The following is a 24,419-nucleotide window of genomic DNA, read 5'->3' as shown; positions in this document are numbered from 1 at the left end:
TGATAGCGTTTTAGTTATGCGTGTATGACCTCCTTTTATGGGATCGTCATGAAATGTAGACAGTATGGCTTCTTGTTCTTTTTCATTAATAATTAGAGTCATCGGCTTGAGTAGCGCTACTCTTAATGATTTTAATATCTTTTTGTCCATTTTTTTAAAAGTATCTTTTGAAACTAATTTAAAAGTCTTTTCGCTCGGTGCCACTTTGAGTTGGCGGATCTCATGTATACCGGCTTGCAGTTCAAGCCTTCAGAAGAACTGACCTAAGTCAAGAGTTCCATTGGTGTACAGATCGCTAACATCTATTCTTGCAATAACTTTATTTCCATGTTTTAGCAAACATATTTTATTAGTTATGTGCAAGGCCACTACTTTTTGTACATCGTCATTCTTGACGACTTCATATACGTTGAGCTTTGAAGCATTATTAGGATCTTGCCTAAACAAGGTTTCCTTTTTTGTTCCTGCGCAGGAATTGTTCTGTCTACTTTGTTGTCTTGTAGTGACTTTTAAGACATGTTTATTCATTGTTGTTAATTCATCAATGGTTATTCTTGATAACGCATCGGCTACAAAATTATCTATTCCCTTAAGATATTCAACTGTGAATTCGTATTCTTCTAGATCCAGTCTCATACGAGTTAATTTTGAACTTGGGTTTGTCATTGAGAACAAATATGTCAATGGTCTATGATCTGTTTTAATTGTAAAATGTTTGCCATATATATATGGTCGAAAATATGTTATTGCTCAGTGAATTGCTGCTAACTCTTGTTCGGTTGTATTTTTATTGCTTTCTCCTTTTGTAAATGAACGGGAGGCATATGTTACGGGCGAATGTTTATCTCCATAGGTTTGGGTTAGAACTGCTCCGCAGGCTTGTTTACTGGCATCTGTTATAATGCAAAATTCTTTATTAAAATCTGGATATTTTAATATAGTAGGCTTTATAAAAGCATAATCTGCAAAGTTTTTTATAAAACGTCTGTAATAATTACAAAATGCAACGAATCTCCTAGCGCTATCGTCGTCCGTAGGGACAGGGTATTTTTTAATGACATCATATTTTTTATCGTCAGGGAAAATATCTTGATCTGTACATTTGTCACCTAGAAAAGTCACTTCATGCATGAAGAATGTGCATTTTTCTGGATGTAGTTTAAGGTTGTGTTTCCTACACAAATCAAAAACATTTGTTAAGTTTTTGATCATGTGATTTTCGAAACAACCGATGAGTCATCCATATACAATAATGCTTGTGAAGGGTCTAATCCAGAGAAAGCTATTGTCATCATTCTTTGAATAGAATTTGGCGCTATTTTTAATCCATATGCCAATCGCGTGAAGCGATAAGAGCCATTGCTCGTTGAAAAAGACGTGATATTTCTAGAGTGTTCTTTAAGCTCTATTTGGTGAAAACCGGATATTAAGTCCAAACATGAAAAATATGTAGCTCTACCTAATTGGTCAAGAATGTCGTCTATTCTTGGTGACGGAAATTTATCGGAAAGAAATTTTTTATTTATTTGACGATAGTCTATAACCAATCGCCATCTTTTGGTATCGGAACCTGGTAGTCCTTTTTTTGGAACAAGTAGTATTGGGCTGTTATATTCTGATACGGACGGTTGAACTATTTTGTCTGAAATGAGTTTTTCGACTTGTTTATTAACTTCTTCTTTATGTGTATGAGGAATTCTGTAATTCTTTATGTATACTGGCTCAGTATCTTTTAGTCCTAGTTCTTGCCTTTTAGAATTATTTGTCGTATTTGATTCGGTCACTAGTCCGAATATGTCTGTGTACTTGGTGCAGAGATCTTTTAATTGGTTTTTAAATAGTTCTAGAAAGTTCTTTGGTAATTTTTTCATCACCGTTTCTTGGCAATCACTTAGCTATTAAATTTTAATATCATTAAGGTTTATAATTTTTACTGAATTTGTAGTATTTAGTATTCGCACAAACGTTTGTTGATTATCGGAAATTGTATTTGCTAAAAAGATTCCTTTATCAATTTCTTGATTTGGAATTAGAATATTGTTTTCCGGTGTGGAAATTTTAATTTGACGGACTACTTCGGAACGTGCTGGAAGTATTGTGGCATTATTGTCACAAGTGTCAATTATTGCTAAATGTATTGGATAATTTAGATTATTTGGCCGAAGTATTAGAGAATCACATGTTTGTGTGCAATCTAATTGGCAATTATACTTTTTGAAGAAATCCATACCAATAATACCATCGCTAGGTATTTTGAAATCTTGTCTGACTACGTAAAAGTGAGGAATGACATATTTTCCAGTAGATAATTCTATGAATGTTAAACCTTTAGAGAAAATAGAACCTTTACCAATTCCTGATATTTGTGTTGATATGTTGGAATTAATTTTGTGAAATGTATCAACATTTTCCTTTAATATAGATATATCTGCACCAATATTTTACAGTAATGTAAATGTTTTGCCAGTTTTTTCATTTTTTACTTTAATAAAGATACTGAGGTTTAAGTTTATGGTGTGTACTTTGGCTTTTCTTGGTGCATATCTCAAGGGTTCTGCTGGTTTTCGATAACTATTTCCACTGCGATAGCTGTTGCTACCTCTGGGTCTTTGAGTGCCGCGGAAACGTCCGTTTCCATTACCACGGTTGTAACCATAGTTACTTCCACGATAATTGTTTGCTTGTCGATTTTTGTAATACAAAACTGTATAAGATCGGCCAGTTGCATCTGTGCAGCTGTTTACAAACTTTGCTACGGCTTCATTCATATTGGAAAATTGGCCAGCTTCCATTATAAGTTTTACCTTATCAATGGAGCAATTCTTTATCATTTATTTAACAACGTGTTGGGTGCTGTATTTTAAAGCTAGTTGTAATGGAAGTCCATCAGTTATGTATGTACCTTCTAGAGCTTTTGTCAGCTTTTCAACCTCTTGGGTATACTGATTTGCTGTTTTGCTATTTTGTTGAAGATTGAGCAGTTTAGCTTTAATGACTTCAGCAGATTCGCCTCGTACAGTATTGGATAATGTGCTAATAATTTGTGCAATTGAGTTCTCATTGCTAATCAATTTACGTGCGTTTCCTTTAAACTTTGTTTTAATCAATTGGACTGCCGTTGACTCGTGTGTCTCTTTGATTGAGTTCACTAATGGCGACGCGTCTAGAATGCTTCTTAAATTTTTAGCTTTGCCATCGAAATCTGGTATCAGAGATTTTGTTTGACTGTTTATTGTTATAGAAGAATTTTTTTTTTTTCTAATATTTACTATATTTTATCAAGATCATAACCTCGTCTTAGGTATTGCTTCTTTAATGATCTTTTGTGCAAAAGATAAAGTTTAAGTGCGAGATTTATCGCAGAAATGGTTGTTAAAATAATCATAACAGAATAGAGCGAATCTATTTGGGAAGTGTGATCAACAACCTCTACGTTATTAATAACATTTGCGGGGCTATCAGCCACTTTAGATTTTTGACCGCACATTTTTATTTGTTGGGTTAAGACCAAAAAAGTTTTGTTTTTTTTTTTAATATTTGAAAGTTTTCATGTAGATTTTGTTATCTATTATGATATTTAGTGTTTTTTTTTTTTTTGTTAATATTTGTTATATATTTTTTTCTTTATTTTTTAATAATCAATTTTTCTTTTATTAAAGATTTTTATTCATTTTTGAATTATTTTTTTTTTTTTTGGACAAATCGTGTGGGTAAACTCACGAGCCTAATACACCCTGTGGGTGGCGAGAAGTGTAAACCGTGCGTGACGGTGTACATTTACTACCTATATTTTGTATGGATTTATGGGCCATACGTTACCAGGCTGGTTTGAGCTTGGTTTTTACAAATTTTACAATTTTTACTTATTTTAATATATATATATAATTTTTGTTTTAAATTTATGTTGGGCGCTCTTTGTAGCGCTGCCGGTCCTTGATTTCCAACATTGGTGCAAAAGGCATCGCCTTCCTTCGTTGGTGCAAGGGGTGGTCCTATGCCGTTCGCACTGTATTCCCTCGATGGCGTAAAAGGCGGTCTTATGCCTTTCACACTTGTTTCCTGCGTTGGCACAAGGGGCGGTCCTATGCCTCTCGTGCTTGATGACATGTATACTTGCAGTATATGCTTTCGAATGGTCCTCGGCAGTCAGCTGGACACATCACTCGTTAAACTGGAATATTATTCCTTAAAGGGGGCTGATTAATTGTGCCGATAACTTTTATGAAATTATTTGAGTTAGTTTTCATTTTGGTCAGTGTATTTGTTAAGCAATTTCTTGCTTAGCACGGAATATGATGCCACCGCTTTTGGCTTTTGGAATATTTATTTGAACTCCTTTAGCTACATACACTGACCTAATTTTAGAGGTTGGAAAATATCGAATTTTGCTACAATCGATTTTTCGATTGTCGATGTTAGCCAACATCGATTTCACCGATGTTTTGAAGCAAAAAAATCGATAATCGACGATAATCGCAGTTTTTCAAATAAAATTTAAAACAAAATAACAAGTCTTTATTATTCAAGAATTTACAAAGCAGATCATTTTCGAGATCACAGTTTTGTTTCAAAAATAATGAGTATCAAGTATTAAGTATTAAGGAGATCATAGTTTTGGTTTATAAATAATAACGCATTAACGATTTGCGGTTTCAGAGCACATCGGCTATCTGACACGACTTGTCCGGCTTTGCTAAACATCCTTTCAGATGCACACGACGTTGCAGGCACGCACATATACTTCTTAGCTATCAACTTTAAAGCTTCTTCGTCAGAATTCTATAAAAACAAAATAATTAATGTTAGCATGTGTAATTAGTAGGAAGTGTACTACCTTCCAATAAATCAGGGGATCCACATCCTCCTCGGCATTTGGTTTTGTCAAATATTGGTTTAGCATGATGATTGAATCAGCTCTATTGGAGGCTAGCTTGGCCGCTATATAGTACTTTAAAAATTCAAATCGCGTACGCTTTGGTTCAGATGGTGTAGGAGGCTTTTGTGACGTTTTTAAGGACAAACAATCGGATAACTCATCTTCTAAAGCTTTTGCAGCTTCGTCGGCATTGAAAGTATGCAAGAAACCATACTTTTTGAAGCGAGCATCTATTAATGTTGAGATTCGGGGAATGGTCCTCTTTTCATACTGTCCAAATCTCTCGGGCAATCTTTTGGCAATCATGTTTAAGGCTTCCAAAACGTTGTCGAATTTTATTTCATAACGCAATTTGTTAATTTTTTGATGCAGCTCGCTAATTATCGGAATGATTAGAGAAATGGTGACAGTTTTATTTGCGGAAATTTGTTGGGTCGCGTCATTGAAGGGTCTTAGTAATTCGATTAGCTCCGATATAGTCGCAATTTCGTCGACTGATAGCGGGTTTGGAGTTTTGCGCGAAATTAAAAGCACTTTTCCAATGAAAGAGCTCAGCATTACTATACGATCCATCATTAAAAAGGCACTGTTCCATCTGGTAGCCACTTCTTGAATAAGACCCAATGGATTTTCCTCGTTTTGAGCCTCTTTTAACTTGGCATTCGCAACTGTGTTTGATTTAAAGAAGGCTACGATGCGATTGCATTTACAAAATATATCATTAAGGCTCGGCAATTTTAGAGCTTCTTAGACGATCAAGTTCAAAGTATGTGAACAGCAAGGCAGATTTTTAAGCTGTAGTATCTCGCACGATTTTTTTATTGTCGCATCGTTATCCGTCACGACACACACAACTTTTTTGTACACATCCCACTCTGTCATGACAGCCTGCAATGTTTCTGCCATGCTTTTGGCAGTATGATTTGTGTTGCCAAGACTGCCGACTTTAATTCAAATCTACTGTTTATAAAATGGCAAGTTACTGTGATATAACCGTCAACTGCCTTCGAAGTCCAGCAATCTGTTGTAAGCGCAACAAAGGATATATTTTGTAAACTTGATTTAAGCAAATTTTTCATATCATTGTACTTATTCTCAAGAAGCACGTTGCGAAAGAACTTTTTGCTGGGTATTTTGTACCGGGGATCCAACAAATGCAGCAATTCACAAAAGCCTTTGTCTTCGAGGAAACTAAATGGTTGAATATCTATTGCTATCATGCGCATTATTGCTTGGTAGCGTTCTTGCGAGCTGAGCCATTTTCGTAACACTTGACTTTGTTTAAATAGTTGTCAAGATTTGTTGGCAAAGCAGGCTTAGGATAGGCTTATTTGCATAGTTCTGATGCATGCTTTGTAGATGATGGATTAGATTTGACGTGTTGCCTTTGGTTTTTATCTATGATCCGCAATGATTACATATGGCCTCTTGGCTGCCTGCACATTTTTTAAAATGGTCCCATACAAGAGAAGGCCCCGTTTGGCGCTTACTCACTTTGAGTTCTTGCGGCTCTCGCAATCTTCTTTTGACGAATCCGCACGCTTTTCGTTTGTTACAACTTTAAGAAAATTTATAACTTTAATTGCTGTAAAATAATTAATATCAACCAACAGAGTGGTTTTGGGGCGCAGAAAAAGTGTAACATATGTACATACATTTATGCACATTGCACTATCTAAACTCACATTTCAAGTGTTTGTCCATTGTTACTTTGTCACTTTTACCTCCACCACAACAGTAAACCACACGTACGAATACTAAACATATAAATTCAATTAAATGTATGGAATTAATAAAAAAAACGCGGTATTTACGCTTTTATCTGCTGCTTTTAGAGAAGGTAAAAAATCTATAGCAAGAATCGATGTTGGGGATCGATGTATCGATATTAACATCGACTCCGAATATTAAAGAATCGATAATCGAAATTTCTTTTGATCATCGATACATCGATGTATCGTCCAACCTCTACCTTATTTTCTTTTGTGTATCACAATCACACTACTCACTCAGTCTTATCCCGTTCCAGATTTTTCAGTTAAAGGTTGCCGTTGTTGTTGTTGCTGCTGCTGTTGTTGTTGTTGCTGTTGTTGTTGCTGCTGCTGCCGTTTTTGTTGTAGATGTTGTTGCTGCCGTTGTTGTTGTTGTTGCCGTTGTTGTTGCTGTTGTTGTTGAACTATTTAACATACAAATTACACATGTCACGGTCGCCATGTAGTAATAAACAACCGACGTTTCATCTTCGATTATCTTTTATTCATTGAATTCGTTTTACATTAAATGTCTTCAGCAAGCTAGGAGCTGAGCAGATGCGCCGCCAGGTACGCTGGCAGCGGAGCAGCCGCTCTGGGTTTTATATATAAAAGAGAGAATGTTATGTGCACACAGCGCCGTTTCGAGAAGGGCAACCGCCCCGAGCGCTAAGATATTAGGGGCGCCGACATTTCAAAAAGAGTTTGAACTTAGAAAAAATTTGAGTGGTTGAGCCTGAGATTTAATAAATCAGACAATGAAAAGTGCGAAAACAATTTTAATATGTGGCTGCAGTTGATAGCAAAACAATACCAGAAACTGGTACATTTCGAATTCCATTTTTAGAATCAATCGACCCCATCTTTTAGCAACTCAAATTGACATTTGAGGCACTTTTTATTGTTTCCGACGATTTTAATTAATAAACAGGACTTTAACACTAAATCCATATTGGACAGTGAACTTGAAAAGCACACAATGAATTTGACAACGATTTTTTAACGATTCACATCACATCCTTCACATCATATCAGCATTAGCACATCGTTTATTTAGCAATAAAGAAATTTGAACCTCTTACGATCATCAATTGGACAAGATAACTTAGCAGTCTCCGTTTGCTATCAATCGAATATCTCCAAATATGGGTAAAGTAATTTATGATTTTGTTTTCATAAACGCTAACAATTAATATCTCAATTTGGGGGACCTTAAGTCAATTTTACAATTTTAGAAATAACAAACCATTACAAAATTAAAGTTTAAAATTTTTAATTTCATCATGTATTTTTATACCCTGAGCCCATTGAAAATGGGCAAAAAAGGGTATAATGTGTTTGGCAGAATGTATGTAACAGGCAGAAGGAGGGGTGGCAGACCCCATAAAGTATATATATTCTTGATCAGGATCAACAGCCGAGTCGATCTAGCCCTGTCCGTCTGTCTGTCCGTCTGTTTGAACGCGTCGATCTCAGAGACTGTAAGTGCTAGAGACTTCAAATTTGGAATGCAGGTTTGTGAATACCATACGCAGGTCAAGTTTGTTTCCAATTTTTGATGCCACGCCCCCTTCGCCCACAAATTGAAAAAAAACGATTTACAGGCGCAATTTTTGACATAGCACTCCATAACTGAACAATCAGTTGAGAAGTATGCGTATTAAACGACCCTGAAAATTTCAAAGCGATAGACCCATAAATAAAGAAGTTATTTCGGAATTTAGATTTAGTTGAATAATTACATTTGGATGGCAAATCAAACGTGCGAGCGAGACAGCATGTTCACGTTTGTATGCAAGGCGCGCACAAACACAGCAAGAAATAGTACCAATTTTCTTTTGGGCTTCGATTTCAAGTACTATATGACCTAGAGACTTCAAATTTGTTATGTAGGTTCCTGGATACCATACGCAGGTCAAGTTTGTTTCCAATTTTAGGTGCCACGCCCCCTTCGCCCACAAATTGCACAAATCGATTTACAGGCGCAATTTTTGACATAGCACTTCCTAACTGAACAATCAGTTGAGAAGTATGCGTATTAAACGACCCTGAAAATTTCAAAGCGATTGACCCATAAATAAAGAAGTTATTTCGGAATTTAGATTTAGTTGAATAATTACATTTGGATGGCAAATCAAACGTGCGAGCGAGACAGCATGTTCACGTTTGTATGCAAGGCGCGCACAAAGACAGAACGAATTAGTACCAATTTTTTTTTGGTACCAAATAAGAATTAAGCGATAAGCAAAAATATTATCGATATCATGTAATGAAAATGTTAATGTATAATTTATGTATATACAAATATACAATTTGATTAAAATATAATTGTGTTAATATATAAATATGTATTTTTGCATGGCAAAAATCAGCAGAAGCTGATAGCTATGTATGTATGAAATTGCATGAGAGAAATAGCGATCATTGTGCAGCACTACTCTTGCATCTTTGCCGAGCACTGAAAGCTGCAAAATAATAATTTTAGTTATTAATATTTTCGATTCCTTACACATATATATAATAAGTATCTGCTTATTATCGTTGTAAAAAAAAACTTAGCATTATCCGCTTTAAGAATCTCATAAAATTAGACATTGCCTTTTATTTCAAATTTCGCGCGCACTGCAGCAGCCTTTGGCAGGCTTGAATTTGTTGCGTAAGTGGGAGAGAGTGAGAGAGGAAAATGGGTGCTGCCAGATTGCAGGCTGAGCAAAGTTGTAGTTTGTGGCTACTCTTGACACACGCTACATCGATTGCAAGCGATTACGATTACGACTTGCGATTTACCAATTTATCAATTTCTAATTAATTTTAAACAAGTTTATTATATTAAAGTTTATAATATTAAACTTATTTAAAATTAATTAGAAATTGATAAATTGGTAAATCGCAAGTCAATCGTAATCGAGTGATGTATTAGTTCAGTGAGGCATTAATAACGTAGTCTGCAGTGATAAGCACAGTGACTTCAGAAAACCGAAAGTTGTTCATAGTTTCGCGTGTGTAATTTTTGATACCCTGAGCCAATTGAAAATGGGCAACAATCAACTTTTATAAAAGAGTACATGGGCTCAGGGTATCCTACTGTCGAGCGTGCTCGACTGTAGCCGCACCTCACCGCGAGCGAAGCGAGCCGGGGGTAGGCGAGCGAAGCGAGCAGGGGGCGGAGCCCCCTTGTTAAAGTATGTATTCAGGATGATATTGTTAAATTCAGACAATTTGCGGATAAAATGGCAACGACTCAGCATTTTAAAAGTCAAAGAAGTCTAAAATATTTGATTTAACTAAAAAAAACATGGTCTGACGTGGGCCTGGCCAAATTTTAAAGTTCACTTCCGATAGGTCAACATCCTAAGAGTATTGTCACCCAATTTGGTTCCTCTTACTCGAATAGTCTCGGAGATAAAAGTGTTCAAACTGGTATACCATAATCCTTCACGAATCTTATAGTACCCATTTTTATGTAACGAGCTAATTATCATGTTATATGTTTTTATTGTAGGAACATTTAAATAATTTTAGTAAACATTTTTGATACTTGAGTTGTCAATTTAATATGTTTTTAAAGGAGTTATCTTTGTTTTGTTTATTTTCTTAAAAAATGTGTTGCTAAAAAGAAATCGTAGGAGGTGGAGGTGGCGCCGACAAAATCTTTGCCCCGGGAGCAACTTTTCGTCGCAACAGCGCTGTGTGCACACAAAGAGAGCGCCATGCGCGGCAAGCTAGACGCCGACATGGCACTTATGCTGGCCATTGAATTCTTGTGCGATCATATTACTTTGCACTTTGAATATGCTTGGGACTTATGTTTATGTAATCACTTCACAAAGTGTTACAATGTGTAATCGATATGTGTGCAAGTTACTTTAAGTTGGTTAGAATAGTGGAAATGAATTCAATCACAAAGCGAGATACTTTGTTATTATTTATTTGAGTGATACACTTCGTAGTAATTCAAAATAAGATCTAAATTTAAAGAACATAAAAGCTTAACGTCTAACCTAAGCTCGCCGGCAGCGCTGCCGCTGAAGCCGTCAACCTCACATTGCTGTCCCACGGTAATGCAGCGTAAGCGCTTTGTGCATAGTGTCGCGTTACCCGGCGGTTGTTGGGCAACATAATTGCAAGTCGTCACCTCGAAGTTGTTGACCGATGGAGCTTGCCGAATTCGACGCTTTTGTTTACGCTAACTCGCTGACCACTTATAACGTTGAGTCAGCACGTCTGGGGAGCGAGTGTGGCAAATTCTCTTCTCTACTTCGGTTAGCGGGAAGCTCGTAGTTAACTACTCCCCCCTTCGAAGACTGACCGTCCTCGGTCGCGTTCAAAACTTTCACCAGCTCTACAATCTGTTGGGCGTTCCGACGTCTTTCTATGAATTGACACAGGAACACGGTGCCGCATGCTATGGCACAGACTCCAAGGCCCATTCCAATCGCCAGCGCAAATCTCGATTCTGATGAGACATCATTCTTGATCATCTTGATGTAGTTAAGGTTGTCTTCACTTAGGCGGCGCAGGTAGGGAAGGCTTAGGATGGTGTCATGTCCAGTAATATTGAGCAACGGGTTTGACGCAACTTCAGGTAACCTCTCCTGGATATTCTTTTGGTTGACGTATTTCGTCCCGTTTACGAGAGCATATGAGTCGAAAGTCAAAAGTTGGGTTCCGGAAACGCTAACCTCCTTGCTTCCGTCACAGACCACAACTGCTGGCCTGTCGTTGATGATGAGGATTCCCTCGTCTACCACGGTAACTGGGTCCAAGTGGCTAGGCTGCAATGCGCTACGTCTCCTGCATGAAGACCTCGGGCGCATGTGTCCTCAGCTCATTCCTCGCAGAATGTTGCCGTGCTTGTTGGGATACAACCCGTGACCGCTAGTATTTGGTTGCCACATTCTGCTATGTTGTCTTGAAGTTGCAGAACGGATTCGTTGTAAATGACGGGGAAGATTGTTATTTTACGGCAGAGCTAGCTAACTTTAGGATATTTTGTGATAAATTTAATTACATTAGGTGATTGTAAAACCTTAATTCTAGATACTCCTAAAAGGTCAGTAACACTAGTCCCTGTGAGCTCGTTCGTTAAAATGGACTTGAGATCAGCATGGTCTAATATGATTGGGTTAATTACATTTAATTTAGCAAGAGTGATCGTTAGCATATGGTTGCCAACTTCGTTAATGAGAATCCTGTTTCTGGCAAGTAATGTCTCGTATAAGTGGGCAGTATCAATCTGTTTATTTTCTGAAATTTTGATTAGCTTATTGACCGTATCAATCAGTAGGTTAATTTGACTTTGAGTTCTAGAATTAATTTCGATTTGTTTGCTATTGGAATCTATAAGTCGAGCCTCAGTTATTCTAATGTTTTCTAGGTCGTGCGCGTCCGGCGTTCCCGCTATTACTTTTAGTGTTGTCCCTAAGAAGTCTAAACTTCTCGCTTGTCGGTGATGAACGCTGAGAGCTGCCAACAAGTGCCGTACATGTTCAGTGTCTACCTCCAAGAGCTTGCGCATATGAGATTGTGGAAACCTTTCCGTCAGACTTTCGGTCTCGTCAGCCATGCGGGTGAACTCTGTAAGGTTCGTAGTGTGGTGCAAGAAGTCATAGCCCCTCCATACGAGTACGTCCCCCTCCGTGACAGGAATATAGTTCGAGTGGGAGTCGTCCGTTATTCGTGCCATCACTGTAGTCAGCATTAGTAGTATCGTTCCGTACATCGTTGTCCAGTTAGTCCTGTAATGTAATTGTCCGTCAGTTGGAGTTTCGAAATAAAGTCTTAACCTATCTTAATGATTAAACAGTAACACCTAACGGAGGTTGTCCTTGTGGACCACCCTCCCCTTAATGAGGACCGTTGTCCCCAAGTCCGCTTCTACCTTCTCCTCGTTGCACAATGGTGTGAGCTTATTCCCCAACCTCCTGTTTGTCTTGACGAGGACTTTTTCGCCTACTTCGAAAACCCTTTTTTGTCTTGCCTGGTTGATTCGAGCATTTTGCACTAGTTGTGCTTTTTCGATCCTATCCCTGACGCCTTGATGGGCTTCCGGCCTGCTGTTATGCACGATGTCAACTGGTCTTCTGTCGGTAACCGAATGAATTGTTTTATTATACTCGATCGTAGCCTGAAGGATTAGCTCGACCCTGTTGCTGATGCCTCTCTGCAATTTGAGGCATCGGGCATTTTCTAGAAGAGCGCTGTAGAAGCGCTCAGCTTGGCCGTTTGACGTGCTGTGCAACGGAGGCGCGTTTGCAGTATTAACCCCAAAACTGTTTAGCAATAGGGATGTCACAGTGTCAGACTTGAGTGAAGGCTCGTTGTCGCAATACACTTGTTTTGCATGGGGAAAAAGTTCATAATTGTGAGCAATGGAGGTATAACGTCCTCGATCGTCCGGGACGCTATATGCTGAACAGTAGCGAACTTTGAATATTTGTCAATGCAGGTTAGAAAGTATTTCCGGTCTGTCGAGAAGATGTCGATATGTAGCATCTGCCCGGTGCGTGAAGGGATTGGAGTTTGTCCAAGTTCCTGCTTCTTTGGATGTCTGTCATATTTCGCTTTCTAACAAACCTTACAATTAAGAATTACTTCGTTTGCGAGTTTTGTCATTTTTGGGAAGTAGTAATCGTTCATTACCTGCTTCACATTTTGCTGGGTGGCCCTATGGTCGCGATTATGCTCAGTGGTGATGATTTCCCTTCTCTCCCCACTATCGTAAACGTCGTTGACAAGGCTCTTACAATGCCAGAATTTTGTAGTGGGAAAGGATTTAACCAGTTCGTGTTGAATCTGGGCCAAGGTTGGAAATTCGCACATTTGGGTTGATCACCGATTTCACAACGTCAATAAGGGAATTTTTATCGACAAAGTTGATTACATGTCGACTTTTTTCTCCTAACAGGATGAAATTTCTCTTTAAGGGAAACCTAGCCTCCTCGAGGACAATTTGGTTTCTGAAACAATTGACCGGCTTGGTAGTTTTCTCAATAGTGTAGGTCAGGGATGCCTCGCTATGAATAGTAGCGGCGTCTGACTCAGGCTCATTATTCTCGAGCGCATTTACCTTTTGTCGTGATAAGGCATCAGCCACGTGATTCTCCTTACCAGGTTTGTAAAAAAGGTTTGCCCCTAGCTCGTCAATGCGTGCTTTCCAACGCTTGATGTTTGCATTCTGGTTTCCCTCGGACACAGCAAACGTAAGTGGCTGGTGGTCCGTGAAGATATTAATGTCTTTTACCCCGTAAAGGTAATGACGGATCTTGGCGAGAGCCCAAACAATGGCTAACAGTTCACGCTCGTTAGTAGCGTTATTTGCTTCCCTGTCTTTTAAAGTTCGTGATATCATGGTTATAGGCCTGCCATTTTGCGAGAGAACTGCCCCAATGCCATAATCTGACGCGTCAGTGGTCAGATCAAATGGTTTTTTGTAGTCAGGGCACATGAGCAATACGTCTTCCGAGGCTAAGATGTTTCTAAGTTTCTCAAAAGCGTTGCGTTGTTTCTCATTAAGTTTTACAGGGATCTTTTTCGACCTGTACTTTTTACGGAATTATTTTCACCTTTAAGGATATCGGAAAGGGGTTTTGCTATCGAAGCAAAATCATTTATGAAGCAGCGGTAAGAGCTGGCCATCCCCAGGAACGACCTAATTGCGAAAAGTGAGTCTGGCTCTGCGTACTGCTGGATGGCTTTCACCTTCTCAGGATCCGTTTTTGCGCCATTATTTGTCACGATGAATCCCAAGTATTTGACGCTGTTTCTGAAAAACTGTGACTTTTCTTGGGCTACCCTCATATTTGAGTCCCGCAAACTTTTGAGAACCCATTCGACGTGCTTGACATGCTCCTTTTCACTTTCGGAAAAGATAATGACGTCATCGACATAGACATAGCAAGATTTGCCAATCTGTTCTCGAAGAACGTCGTCAAAGGCCCTTTGAAAAATGCTGCCAGCGTTTTTCAGGCCGAAAGGCAGTCGACAAAATTCGTATTTTCCGCCGCTAACAGAAAACGCCGTTTTTTCTCTGTCTTGCTCCGCCAGAGTTATCTGATGGTAGCCGGACTTGAGATCGAGCGTTGTAAAGAACTTTGCTTTACCTAAGTTCGCCAAAATCATCGTTATGCTTGGCATGGGGTAGTTGTCGGCAATTGTGCTTTTATTCAGTTTCCTGAAATCAATCACTAGTCGTTTTTTCCTATTGCCGTCACTGTCGATACCCTTCTTGTCCACTACCCAAACTGGGTTGTTGTAGGGTGAACTAGATTTTCGAATGATGCCATTTTTTAGAAGGTCGTTTACCTCCGAGGCAACAAAGTCATCTACACCACGCGGGTATGGGTATAGTTTTGAATGGACAACTTGACCGCTTACTGTTCTTATAGTGGCGACAACAGCCGTGTTAAAAGGCGGAGACTCGTTGAGGTCCGCGAATGCGTTTGCACAATCTTTTAACATTTGCAAGAATTGCGGTTTTACCGCAATTGGATTTTCGATGTCAAGAATCTTTGAATGATTCACATCTTTGCAATTATGGTAGTGTATCTTTTCTTGAACACCACCAGCTACTAGGCTGATAGCGGCATCGACTTGTTTTAACAGGTCGAGGCCAATGATCCCGTCAAATGTGGACAGGTTATCCAAAATAAAAAATGTTGCCTTCTGTCCAAACATCGGTAACAAGCACTTCTTAGTTATGCTGTTCGAACCGTGAATGGACTGGATGACAAATTGGGATTCGACTGGGCCTACACCTTTAAATTGTTCAAAGGGTTTAATGTAGTTTTTAGATGCGCCCGTGTCGATTAATAGTTTAAGGCTTACTCCCGCTACTCTTCGCCGTAGGAAGGGCAGCAGGGACTTTGCCCTAAAAAATTGACGCTGTCAAAAAGGTAGTTGGCACTGTCGTACTCGTATTCATTATCGGATCCGTCTTCGATCTCGGCTACGTTCTCCTCAGCTTTTCCGCTGTAAGTCGTATCTTGATCCGTTTCAGCTGAGACATGGTCTACCCTTTGGCGCCTTTGGCCAGATACCCGTTCGGACGTATTGGAGCGTTTCATGACTTGACCCTGGTTTTGATTAACCCTTCCAGAGCCTTGAGCCTTTTGAAAGCTTGTGGGTTGCCTAAATTTGGACATCGACTGGTCAACGTCCATTGCTTCCACCCCTGATGAATTACCTGCTGTAGGGTTAGCTGCCTCAGACCTCTGTTGCCATTTCTGTCTTTTAAATGCTGGGCTTTTGCCCTGGTTATTCTGAGCATTGGGTTTTTGCTCCTGAGACTGATAATTGTGGCGGCTCTGGTTTTGTGACTCACTTCTATTAAGTTTCTCCTCCTGACCCCTGGTATAGCTTGTCGCAAATGCGTATCGTCCATGGTTGGCTTCCACCTCTTGGGCCAATGCTAAGGCAGAAGGCAAATCCGAAGGGTGCGCCGCAAACAGAACGTCGGTCAAACTTCTCTTTAGGCCGGAGATAAATACTCGTAACGCGTCTCCCTTGAATTTTTCGCACATGCCCTTTGCTAAATCCTTGTCGTGGGTCATGTTTACTTTGTTAGTGAGCAAGGTAAGCTTTTTTCTCTACCTCGTCATAGTACTCTAAGATACCCATTTGTCCCTGTCTCAGCGTACCCATTTCTTGTTCAATAACGTGTATGGGTCTCTTATCACCATAAGTGAAATCAAGGCGAGCTATGATCGCTTCGAAATTAAGGACTGTATTAAAAGAAGCCAGTACTGCGTTAGCAGGTCCCTTTACTTTGTTACGAATAATTATGACAGCCTGATAATGTCGTGAGCTACCGACATAATTTTCGAAATCTTTGTACGATGCATGGGCCGCTTGTCGCTAAGCTACGTATGTGTCATGTATCCCAAGGAATTCCGGTAAGCTTTTTACCACGTCCATGCGTTCATCACAAGTTCTACCCGGAATAATTACCGCCTCTTCGTACACTTTTACTTCAGGAGCTAATAACCTTGTTGCCTCTAGACGCCCTGACAATTCTTCTATTTTCTTTTCTAGTTACGCCCTAATCTGCTGTTCTCTTCTATTTGATTCCTCGGCTTGAAATCTTAAAGCAGCATCGATGATCGCGCGCATTTGGTTTTCGTCCATTTTGTCGTTATTATCTTCTGAGTGGGTAGCTTGAACTTCAGATACCTGCCACAGGTCTTGTACTAAGTCTGCTAATTTGCTATCGTCTGAATCGATTCGTGTTTTATAACTCATAAGACTCAAACTACTACGGTACGTAGCATACGAAAACAAAAGGAGAAATGATTTTTCACACAAGAACAGGAAACTCCCAAATTTGGAATAAATATTTATTTTTCACAACTTTAAAAACCTATGTGATCTCAAGTATTTAATCGAAAAGCTGACTTACATGCTCTCCCTTATTTATGCGACTATTTGTGCGGGTGTCGCTGCTCCGTTGATGTTGCAAGGCTTCTTTATTTTCTTCTCCGCTGCCCGAAGAGCTCCTGCGGCTTCGGTGTACTTTGATGGTGGTTTTGTTTTACTTGCAACTCGTTTGTGTTGCACTACACTTGTGTTGGTTTGGTTTAGTTTTTTTTTTGTTTTTACTTGCAAATTATTTGTGTTGCATTACACTTCACTTGTGAGATGTATTTTAGTTTGATTAATCCGCGACGCGAGGAATTATTTATTCAACCGTGAGTTACCGTGGTTGGGCGCCAGTTACTTTAAGTTGGTTAGAATAGTGGAAATGAATTCAATCACAAAGCGAGATACTTTGTTATTATTTATTTGAGTGATACACTTCGTAGTAATTCAAAATAAGATCTAAATTTAAAGAACATAAAAGCTTAACGTCTAACCTAAGCTCGCAGGCAGCGCTGCCGCTGAAGCCGTCAACCTCACATTGCTGTCCCACGGTAATGCAGCGTAAGCGCTTTGTGCATAGTGTCGCGTTACCCGGCGGTTGTTGGGCAACATAATTGCAAGTCGTCACCTCGAAGTTGTTGACCGATGGAGCTTGCCGAATTTGACGCATTTGTTTACGATAACTCGCTGACCACTGATAACGTTGAGTCAGCACGTCTGGGGAGCGCGTGTGGCAAATTCTCTTTTCTACTTCGGTTAGCGGGAAGCTCGTAGTTAACTTGCATACTACAGCGAGCTATTTATTTTTTATTTATTTATTTATTTATTTATGCACGACTAAAAGCAGTCGGCAAAGCAAAAAATTACCAAGTATAATAATTAAGCAAAAGATTAAAAATAAAAATAAAATTAAACATAAGTTATGAACTGTAAAGAAAAAAATTAAAATTAGATTTTGATCTGGGGTATGAAAAATTATGAATGATATAACATTTGTTGCCCGGATTTGGGAAAATCCAGAAAAACCCAATCAGATCAATGAAGATTAGTATTGTTAATAATAATAGAATGAATGTTAGACTAGTATAAAGTCACATAACAAGTTATTAGTATTAGTAAGGTCAGGGATTTAACAATATGTATTGAAAAAGTGCGGATTTTAGGGAAGGAAGAGCGAGAGAGAGTTCTGAGGAGAAAACGTGAAAGAGGCTATTATAGTTAGTGCATAAAACACAAAACGATTCGTGGAAAGCGTAATCAGTTGTGCATGTATATAAAAATAAAGTCTTGTAATTCCTAGTAGACCTGCAGGGGACCGAAAAGGTGAGGCGGGCCAGAAGGAAACTATAGATCTTTAGTGGTGAAAGAATAATAAAATTCTTTCGACCACGTATAATAAAACCAAGTACTCCTTTGGCCTCATTAACTATAGTGGAAATGTGGAAATTGAAGCATAATTTGCAATCTAATGAGACTCCAAGATCCTTTACAGATTTTATACGTTCCGAAGGGGTATTGTCAATCGTATAAGAACCTAAATAGGGCCTAGTACGACTAAATGTCATGAGCATAGACTTTGAAAAATTTATATGCAACTTTTTTACCTAGCACCATAGTTGCATAGCGTTCAAATCGTCTTGCAGACGATTATGAAAGAGTGGATCATGGTATGAAAAGATAAGCTTTACATCATCCGCATACATCAAAATATAAGAATGATAGATCTTTAATGAATAGAGTAAAAAATAAAGGCCCCAAGTGACTACCTTGAGTTACACCAGAAGTAACGTGAACCGAACTCGAAATGGTTGACCTAAGAAGCACATTTTGGGTCCTACCTTTTAAGTAGGTGGAAACCCAACGGAAAAAGGTGGGGGGGTGCCTCTGTAGTTCGAAATATCAGACTAACCACCTTTTTTGTGGAGTGGAATAATATAAGATTCTTCCCAAAGATATGGAAAGATTGAAGATTCAAGCAAATAGTTCAGCGGCTGCAGAGTCGTTGGTGGCATTATCTATCCCATGAAAAAAAGAGGAAGTAAAACTGGGGGATTTATGCTTCTTGCTCACAAATTTTAAAATTGTTTAGGGTCACTGGAAAACTGTCTTTTTTATATCGAGTTAGATAGTTCTCGTAGCATAGCGAGTTTAAATGGGCAAAGTCCGACTTGGCTACTGTGTACTTAGACCAGTCAAGACTTGAACCAGACTTCTTATATTTTTTAAAATATATAGATTTAATATTCTTTAAATTAGAAAGTCTGGGTGTTAACCAAGGAGGCTTCATAGAACCAGACGGTGGAACATATTTGAGAATGCACACATCTCATAGAAAGAGCTAAGGGCAATATCGATGTCAGTAGCTTTCGCTAAAAAGCACCAGTCGGTAGAAAGGATAAGTTCATTAAGCAATGAATAATTTCCCTTGCGAAAACAACGACGAGATGACTGCTGACATAATAGAGGTGGACTAAAAGGTTTTGAGATTGAGATAGAAATTTCTATGGAAGGGTGATGTAAATCTTCAGGGATACTTAATGGGGATGCCCTAGAGACGGCAGTTTTTGCGAAATTATTAATAAAACCCGGATCAAGAATTCGATCATTATGATTTCTTATTGAATTTATTTAAAAACAATGAGAGATCAAGCTAGTTATCTAAAAATTTATCTTAATTTAAGGGAACAAGATAATTTGTGCTACTGAAAAATCACGAATGACAGTAAATGAGTCGTGAGGGACACTTATTTTAAAAGATGCTATTTCACGGGAAGTAGCAAAATTAAATGTAGTGATTGATACATTATAAAAGACTTTGCTAGAAATGGATGCCGCTACAGATTCACAAGTAGTGTACGTGTGTGAAAGAATCACCTACAGAAGGTGTAGGAGAATTGAATAGGTTAACAATACCCGGAGAGCCCAAGAAAGACAACGTTGGCGAAGCGTCTTGATAGTGACGAGATGCCAATGGAGTCTCGGGAGGCTGAGTAACTGGTATATTAGGGGGACCCGTTAGAAATTGAGAATCAGGTAATGAGTTAAATTTATATTGGCTAAGCAACTCCAGACTAGAGTCAAAATCACTCGAAAGAAGCTTAGCCATTCTATTTAGTTTTTAAAATTGGTTTGTCAATTGTATCAATTTGTCAATTTGTATGTCTCCAAAATGTTGGAGATTTAGTATTTTCATTTTTTTTTTTTGCATTCTTATTAAATTTTAAGATACTTTAGTATTTAAATATTTTATTTTGTCAAATCCTTCAATTTTTTTTAGACAATTGAAAGAAATGGTTTCTTTTTTTCAGGAACACTAACAATTGCTTTTCGGTTGCTTTATCGCTCTTATAAATTTGTAGAACACACCTGATAGGCAGTTTTATTTTATTCAATAATTTTGGGGCATAGAATATTGCTTTTCTATGCTTTTGTATAGAAAATTTTTAGAACATGCCTGAATGCTCTTTTAAGATTATGTATAGTGCGCACATAAAACTACTCTCCGAAAAAGTCTTAACTCATAAAGATTTGCAAGAATTAGTTTCTGACCGAGTTGTCATGGCAAGACCGATTTGAGTGTTTGCTCAGTAAAAAACTCAAGACCGAAAGCATAAGTGAAACGAAAAAAAGGGTCTTGCTCAGAGAGAAACCGAAATTACTTAGTTTTTCTGTCATTTGTGTGAGGGAATTGCTTCTATTATTTTGGTCGACACTTATTTGGGAGCTCTGTGTATTACCTATTAAACTACCCAAAAGTAGGAAAAGGATATTTTTTTCATAATATATGTTTGCAATTGCGAGTATATATTTACAAATATACATATGTATACGCATGTAATTGAATATATGTACACATACTATACACTATTTAAACATACATACATACTATTGCATTTATGTACACATTTGCATACATACATACATAATATAATAATAATAAGTCTATCTTATATTAATCTATATATATAAAAGTGTTTGTCCTGGCTGACGGAGTGACTCACTGACTGACAGATATTTGAGAGCCCAAACGGTATGACCTAGGAGGATGAAATTTGGGCACAACGAAATTTGCACACACACACAGACGTCTTATTGGTCTTAAGGCTTGATCGAGAGTGTTCTCTCGGTTTTATTCAATTTTATATTTGGCTTATTACATACAATATTCTAAGTGAACTCTGCCGCTAAGAGCGTCGGCAGAGAGAGAGAGAGTTGCAGTACCTATGTGCCTATGTAGTTATGTATATATACAAGTTAAGCCTTTCCGTTATCCCATGATAACGGAATGGCATCTTTACCTAAACATAATTAGGTTCCTGTGAATTCCTTGGTTTCTTTGCTTGCTTGGTATGCTCATAGAAGGTTTCCCCAATCCAGCGTCTATTCCCAGTCCCAAGATTGAAGTAGCGAAGACTTTGTTTAACGTTATAATTTATTGTTCAATAGCTTATTGTACGTTAATTAATTTGTTCAAGATTTATACAAGTCTCTTCCAAGTCCCAATTAAGTCTAACCCTAGCTGGCTGAATATTTCCACAGCAAACCTCGTTGCTCGTCTTGGTGTTGGCGTCGACGTCCGCGTCGGTGCCCGTCTTGCAAACGGTGCAATATGATCATCCCGCGTTGTTGTTGTTGCGTCGTATTTCCATACAGCAAATTGCTGATAGTAAGTATTGCGCTGTTTGGCCCCGAACTTGCCGGTTTTGTGCAACAGCGGATATGGTGACCGTTGTCTCAGCGAAGCCGCTGTTTCGGCGAGTCAACGGCACTTAGAATGCTGACTCGGCGCGGGGCGCGACGAGGGAAGTAGAACGCTGGGCTGTAAGCGGATATTGCGACAGCGCTGGGAATGTGCAGCTCATCGCGGGGGGCGATGAGAGTAAAGGGGGAAATACTGCACTGTTAACTTACATATACATGTACCGATGGTACATACTCAAGAAGTGCTTACGCTAGCGATCTCACGCTGCGGCCAGTCCGCATAAGTGACGGATCCTATTACTGCACTTATGGATATTTATGATTGTATAAACATAGCAACAAAGTGTCGCTATGTTATGAGTTGTTACTCTTGCTTTTAAGTTGACCACTTGTTATATTGTATACTCTACAATATAGTGGGCATATGCTCATTTGGCATACAACGTACTACACCGTACTTCAGAATAAAAGATTCGAATATGGCTTTTGCGACAGTTGTTGCACTTTTGTTTGCAACAGGAATTGCTACTAAATACTTTGTCAAATCACATATTAAAGTGATTGCGTATTCATTCCCATTTTCCGAACGTGGTAGTGGACCAATTGTGTCTACTATCACTCTGTCAAAAGCATATTGTGGAGTTTCGGTTATTACCATAGGTGATCTTGTATGTTTCGTTGTTTTCGACGTCAGGCATTTTGGACATTTATTTATGTACTCTTTTACATGTTTAGTCATGTTTTTTCGATAATATTGTCTCTTTATTTTTGATATCGTTTTATTTATGCTGTATGACCTCCTTGAACTGTATCGTCATGGAATGTAGACAATATAGCTTCTTTTTCTTGTTCAATTTTTATTTGGGTCACCGGCTTGAGTAGCGCTACTCTTAATGATTTTAAATTTTTATTGCCCATGTGTTTGAAAGTATCTATTGAAATTGATTCAAAGATCTTTTCGCTCGGTGCCACTTTTAGTTGGCTGATTTTAGATACACCGGCTTGCCATTCAAGCCTTTGAAAAAACTGACCTAAGTCGAGAATTCCATTGGAGTACAAATCGCTAACATTAATTCTTGCTACAACTGTTTTTCCATGTTTCAATAAACATGTCGAATCTGTTATTCGCAAGGTCACTACTTTTCGTACCTCGTCATTTGTGATGATTCGTATACGTTGGGCTTAGAAACTTTTTCAAAACTTTGCTTTGGCAATAGTTCTTGTTTATTTTCTGCGCAGAAATTGTTTTGTCTACTTTGGTGCCTGAAAGTGACTTTCAGGTATTTTCTATTCATGTCAATTAAGTCGGATATTGTTATCCTAGACAGGGCGTCTGTCCCAAAATTATCTTTCCCTCTCAAATACTCTACCGTAAAATCATATTCTTCTAATTCGAGTCGCATGAGTGTTAATTTTGAACTTGGGCTTATCATAGAAAATAAATATGTTAAAGGTCTGTGATCAGTTCTTACTGTAAAATGTTTGCCATATATAAATTAATTATTCTTAAGTTATAACTCCAGTAGAGATTTTGGTTTAGTTTATCTTTATTTAAAAATGTTTATTTTGTTAATACGAAAGATTTATTAAAACACTAGTCAATCCAGACTCAGTGAGTGAGTTAAATTTCGCGGATAAAATAATGGGCAGATGTGCCTCATTCAAAAACCGATATAAAAACTAAACTAAGGGATACAAATAGAAAAGACTTAAGCTATTGAATTTAGCTCACAACGGCGGCTAAAATGCTAAGCTTGCGCCTCGTGCGCTGCCGTTGTGCAAGACATCCGGCCCAGAGCAATGCCAGCTTCTGTGGCTGGTGTGATATCAAATTACATTTGCACTTGCGTTGACTTCTGTTAACTTATATATGGTCGAAAATGTGTTATTGCCCAATGTATTGCTGCTAGTTCTTGTTCTGTAGTACTCTTATTGCTTTCACCTTTAGTGAATGCACTTGATCCATACGCAACTGGAAAGCAAGCTAAGGGCTGCGCCGCCAGGTACGCCGGCAGCGGAGCAGCCGTTTTGGGTTTTATATATAAAAGAGAGAATGTTATGTGCACACAAAGAGAGCGCCATGCGCGGCAAGCTAGACGCCGACTTGGCACTTATGCTGCCCATTGCATTCTTGTTCGATCATATTACTTTGCACTTTGAATATGTGTAATGTTGAAGATGTTCGAAGCACAATGAAAGACGTCGGATTGGCTTGAGGCCTTGATCGGGAGTGTTCTCCCAGTTTTATTCAGTTTTATATTTGGCTTATTACATACAATATTCTAAGTAAGCTCTGCCGCTAAGAGCGTCGGCAGAGAGAGAGGGTTGCAATACATATATGCCAATATAGTTATGTATATATACATATACATATGTACATACTCAAGAAATGCTTACGCTAGCGATCTCACGCTGCGGCCAGTCCGCATAAGTGACGGATCCTATTACTGCACTTAAGGATATTTATGATTGTATAAACATAGCAACAAAGTGTCGTTATGTTATGAGTTGTTACTCTTACTTTTAAGTTGGGCATATGACCACTTGTTATACTGTATACTCTACAATACTGTGGGTATATGCTCATTTGGCATACAACATACTACACCTCCCTTTTTTTTTAAAAAAATAACGTAATATATTGTAGTTATTTAATATAAAAATTATTATTAGTATTATTTTTATATTTTTTGTATACTATGTTGTATAAAATTTTTTTTGAATATATATAATTA

General features: G+C 38.4%; 2 protein-coding genes and 1 long non-coding RNA gene across 3 annotated transcripts in view; 1 reads left to right on the top strand and 2 right to left on the bottom strand.

The window, feature by feature from the left end:
• Positions 1-24,419, top strand: part of LOC117794118 (G1/S-specific cyclin-D2) — a 156,154-nt gene that overhangs the window by 15,859 nt on the left and 115,876 nt on the right. The window lies entirely within an intron of this gene.
• LOC117794119 lies at positions 4,487-5,395 on the bottom strand. The gene is made up of 2 exons (XM_034634606.1): positions 4,835-5,395; positions 4,487-4,779 (listed from the first exon to the last, which is right to left on the bottom strand). Exons 1-2 carry the CDS (start codon positions 5,180-5,182, stop codon positions 4,591-4,593), a joined length of 537 nt encoding a protein of 178 aa, XP_034490497.1. The 5' UTR covers positions 5,183-5,395; the 3' UTR covers positions 4,487-4,590.
• On the bottom strand, positions 6,281-6,723 carry LOC117794120. The gene is made up of 3 exons (XR_004618363.1): positions 6,691-6,723; positions 6,562-6,633; positions 6,281-6,434 (listed from the first exon to the last, which is right to left on the bottom strand). It is a non-coding gene; the product is annotated as an uncharacterized LOC117794120 (long non-coding RNA).

This window comes from Drosophila innubila, chromosome X (genome assembly GCF_004354385.1).
Source record: "Drosophila innubila isolate TH190305 chromosome X, UK_Dinn_1.0, whole genome shotgun sequence".
NCBI lineage: Eukaryota > Metazoa > Arthropoda > Insecta > Diptera > Drosophilidae > Drosophila > Drosophila innubila.
The sequence above is the reverse complement of the archived record's forward strand: the minus strand, read 5'-3'. Positions and strand labels throughout refer to the sequence as shown.